General features: G+C 33.6%; 1 protein-coding gene across 1 annotated transcript in view; it reads right to left on the reverse strand.

Moving 5' to 3' along the window:
* LOC108368356 (mucin-5AC) overlaps positions 1 to 5,213 on the reverse strand; it is a 58,840-nt gene that overhangs the window by 31,899 nt on the left and 21,728 nt on the right. The window contains exon 2 of the mRNA XM_017623201.1: positions 2,372 to 2,460. Coding sequence (XP_017478690.1) covers positions 2,372 to 2,460 — 89 coding nt within the window. The remainder of the gene's footprint in view (positions 1 to 2,371; positions 2,461 to 5,213) is intronic.

Genomic DNA, 5,213 nt, shown 5'->3' on the forward strand with positions numbered 1-5,213 from the left:
GTACCTAGTGATTAGCTGTCTAAAGTGATCGTAGTTTATTTTTTAACGCCATGGACCTTATATATACCTAACCCTAACCTATCATAAGAGCAACAAAAGCATCACTAAGATAGTTTATGCTTTTTCTTAAATTTTGTGATTATTTTCTTTTTCGAATCATTCTATTGACACAGTTTGAGTTTCCACGAAACATTTTTCTGAGAATCACAAACGTTTTGTAATGTATGTAGGATCCAAAGCGAATTAATATAAGGTGATAGCGGGGACTAAATTCTGTAGCTATGAGTGTGTGCTATGTAGTGTACACCGGTTGCAAACTCACAGCCAAAAACTCACATAATAAAACTCAGTAGGGGTATTCTCTGAGTCTTGCAAAGCCCTTGCACGGTGCACGGATTGCACGGTTTGCAAAGCTGTCCCATACGAAATACGGTTTTTACCGTGCAATCCGTGCAATCTGCGCACCATGCAAGGGCTTTGCAAGACTCAGAGAATACCCCTAGTGAGTTTTTCGGAAGAGAAGTGTAAACAATTTTGACAGCTAAACCTCATTCTCACACTTCCTTAATCGCATAACGTAGAGCACAGTTGGCGAAACACATACATAAAATCGGCTGAACACCACCTTATAAAAATTCGCCTTGATAGAATCTATATCATCAAATTTTACATGGATTATTTTTTATATTTTGTAACAATGTAGACATACTGATGATACTTTATAAATACATTTCAGGTGTACGTTTCCGAAGTAAATGTTTTTTTAAATTGTCCGAAGTCAGCTTTTGTAAATTTAACCTATAAATTTAGTGGACACACCTACATGTTACAAAAGTAGTTAATAATAATAAAATTGATTGAGGTAAAGAATCGATTAATTTTAGTCAATTTGTTTGTCAATAAAAACACCCGAAAATAATTCTTAATTTTTAACAAATAAACCGACTTACTGAAAAAAATTTACAAAAGTCCATTTTTTTAAGTCTGGAACTAAAAACACCACGTAGATCCACAAGTAATTTTGAAGCAAAAAAAAAACAACTTCAATTCTCTTATAAAAATTTAATAGTACCGTTAATTTCTTCAAGGTCCAAAGATCGGATCTAAACAAAATTAACAAAACAAACAAATACATTACAGAAATCGTTTAATGAGTTCCAAAGTTATGCGGTAACATATATACATACATACAAAAAAATATTCCTACGAATTTGTAACTTCCTCCTTTTTTTGAATTCGATTAAAAAGTATGTTATTTTTGATGGCTCTTTCCATGAGTGTAGACAATTTTGTTTAAAATAAATTAACTAAAAACGAAAGGTACTAAAAAGCTCTAAAAATATGACGCCATTAAATTCAGAGTACAATAATTTAATAAACTGAATAACTCCAAAAAATTTACATTGGTATTATTGCACTTCTATAATACGAGATTTCGAAGATACATATGTATACTTTCTGGGGGGTTTTAACCACAAACAACAAAATATTTGTGTTGGTTGGCGGGAACTCTTGGCTGCTTTATGAGCACACCACCAAAAAAAAAAAAAACTTGTAGAGATATGTATCTTGAAAAATAAGAATAAAAAAGAAAAAGAAAACATTTTTTTTCACCATTTTGCGGTTTGTTTACAATTTTAACTCATTTTTTTCTCAATTCACTCTGGTAAACCTTCGAACAAAGCGCTCAACAAAACTAATTATGTATTTCATTTTGAACGAGAAGATTTTATGAGATTGTAAATAAATAAATTTTACTCTCTTCCATTCCATGGAAAATTTAATAGTGGACTTTTTTGGGTTTTATTTTTGTGTGTTGTTTTCCACCAAATTGCAGGTGTCAGAATATTTTTACACACATCTGGTGGCTGAAGTCTAGACGCTAAAGATGCAAAAGATGATGGTCGTTTGTTTGTGCGATGAGCATATATACATACATACATACATATCTATGCAATACCACTATTTATGTACAAACTATATACTTTTTACTAGAGGCTGTATGCGACTGAGCATTGAGAAAGACAGACATTTTCACGTTCAACGCCTCCGATATGTCGATTTTGTTTAGCAAACTATCAGAAGTAAGTGAAAACGTCAGTGTACATATACACACATGTACATATATATGTATGTACATTAATTTTCCACACATTTTTCAACGCATTGTCAAGTTCTATTTTCTTTCGCCGTTGCTAATTTTGTCCTCTCAGGCAAATATTTTTCTAAATATTTACGCATTCATAAAAGCGACATGTTTCTGCCATTCAAAATTATTTTTTACGCACATCCCTGTCTACATGTCAGTCGTGTGGAGGATGATGAATTTCCAACATTTTTTTTTTTCTTAAAGCTTACTTATACAATTTACCTCTTTCAACCTCAGCGTTTATGTTGATGGTACGCAGCCTCAGTTCCTCATTCTCATAGATCATGCCACGTGATGACTTTCGATCCAATCTGCAAATTTTTGTTGAAAAATGTATTATTAGTGAAGGGTCTACTATTAGTTACATCGATGGTCCTCTGCAATAAGGATACAACTCAAAAATCAAAAAATAAAAACGGTTTCTACTTTTAAGTGGTTTTTGTCTATAATCCTTGCCAAATCCATTTCCAACCCTTACTTAAGTAAGCAGCAATGATTGCTAAAGTAAGTAATAATGATTAAACATGGTTTCGATAAGGTTTAGAGTTATGAGCCATTATCGTTATTGCACAGGACCATCGATATGTATGTATATATGGATATGGGATGCTAGAATAATTTTTAATATTTTATTAGTAAACATCGCAAACACAACAACGACACACGCTTACGAAGAGTAGCCATCCCAAATACTCCTTTTATGCCACATGAAGGCACTGAAGATTTCAACCCTCTATTGATGTTATGTTGAAAATTTTAATCCATACTTTTTAAAAGATTTCAATTCATCAAAATTCTTGCTTGACTTTAAAAGGATATTGTCAAAAAATTACTACTTTTTTATATCTTTATTTATTTTAATTTAAACACTTGCTATTGACGTCATTATAATTTTTGAAATGGGTAAAAATTTGAATATTTTTATGAATGTGAGTAAAGCTGGATAATTAGAATCATGGCAACGAAGTTTTAAACTTTGGATTGTTTTTCGTTGTATTTTTAGTGAATCGCTACCAATTAAAAAAGTTAATCTTCACGATTGAGCTCAGTACGAAAATTCTGTAAGCATTGCTCAAATTCAGTGTATCGTATATTTTGATTTCAAATTGCTCCAAAGGCGGTTTTATACTTGGTAAAGGACTTACAAGGACTTGATTTTATAGGCCAGCGAGAAAATCGAACTAAAATTTGTGCGTAATACTGGACTTGGGCATATACCTTCAGCAAGTTTTCAGAGAGATTATCTCCGTAGATTTCGATATAATCGGGCATAATGAGATTATTTATGATATCGGCTAGAAATTCTCATCAATCTGATTATGTCCAGCTTTTTTCAATAAAAAAAACTTGTATAAGTCCGTGAGAAAGGAACATTCGGACATTTGAGTAGTCAGATAAAATATCAGGAATTTAGCATAAATTTTTCACTCATTTATAAATATATGTGGGCAACGCATGGGTGGGGAGCGAAAGCAACGCCCACGAACACAATAGATGAAGCGAGTGAAGAAATAACTGGCGCAACTTTGAAAATAAGAGATGCAATTGGTGAAGTTATTTGTTCTCGGCACGAATCAAAAAAAGATTTTGCAGAGGCGCTTCGGTCGGTGAAACCTCAATGGATTAAAAAAGTTGAGAGCTTCTTGGATACAAAAAACAAACAGGACTCGAACTCAATTACTTTTAAGTATGCAACTGCAAACAAAATAACTGTATAAGCGCTAATTTTATTTTGGAATTTTATAAAAAAATCCAGTTTTTCTGATATCTGATTTACTTAAACACTTGCACAGCATAAAAAAGCGATTGAGTTAAATTTTATATTCAACCTTAACGCATATTTGGAAACATGAAATAGTTTCAGGGGTTAAATCTGGTTACTATGCTCATAAAAGCAGCATTGGAAAACAAGTTCACGCATTTTATTCTTACGATTGTGGAGTTTTATATATTCATATTTAGTAGGTACATAAGGCAGCCAATTGTATTGCTAGAACAAACGGTTTTAATCAAATTCATCATTTTACTGTCTAAGATAACCCCCAAAAAAAAACCCTCTTACCTCAGAAGTGGACATGGAATCGTGAAATTGCATTTCTCTCACTCTCACTCGATGAGGGTTAAGGGAAAATCTTTCAATGCTTAAGATATTTAAACGATATTTGCATCGTGTGCATGAATAATATTGTCATGAATTAAATATGGCAAATATTAAAAATTTTAAATCAACACAACAATGAAGGTAGTGGAAAATTCTTTCCGGAAGCACCAGGAGGAACTGAAAAAGCATTTATTAGGTCGTTGCTACCGATACGATCGCAAAATGGCGTCCTCTGGCAAAATGGCTTCCTGGATTTCTAAAACTATATTGGATAGAAGTCGAGCCGCATACTCTGCACTGAAGTTGCCTTACACTGAGAAAAAGGATTAGTTTTGACAGCTAAAGATATTTAGTTCTCGAATTTTGACAATATTTGGGAACTATTACCAAGGATTANATATTTCTACAAATTCCATTCAACTTAACGTATGGTTCATAAAAGGATGTCATTAAGCTCTGCTAATACAGATAAGCTTTCTTTCAACACATGGTTTAGTCATAGTTACAAAATCTTAGTTGAGGCAACCACGATTTGGTTTGATAGCGGAACATATTCATGCTTGTGAGCCACCCCTAAATATTGCTGAGCGCTCTCTGAGCACATGGGTGTCTCACATACGAAGAGCACAAGCTGAGCAATACACACAGTCCCACTTATTGAGTCCTTTGAATGCGCTAGTATGCCGACCATTGCATAAAAACGATTCAATGAATGAGACTGTGTGCGTGGAAATCATTGCTCTGCTACCGCTGTTCGTATATGGTTGAAACACGCGTGTGGTCAAAGAGCACTCAGTAAACTATGGCATGCCGATCATTGCGCTAGGTAGAGGAAGAAAATTGTGTGCTATGACATGCCCAGACTTGTTTATCTCAGTTTTAGTTTTGCCATCGCCGCGAGTTGTTTCGGTGTACGAATAGTTATTTAAAATATAAAGATTGATGCCAACCGGGATCTCTCAG

The sequence above is a fragment of the Rhagoletis zephyria genome, unplaced genomic scaffold, assembly GCF_001687245.7.
Source record: "Rhagoletis zephyria isolate East Lansing unplaced genomic scaffold, Rhagoletis_zephyria_1.1 Rzeph_scaffold_03085, whole genome shotgun sequence".
Classification (NCBI taxonomy): Eukaryota; Metazoa; Arthropoda; class Insecta; order Diptera; family Tephritidae; genus Rhagoletis; species Rhagoletis zephyria.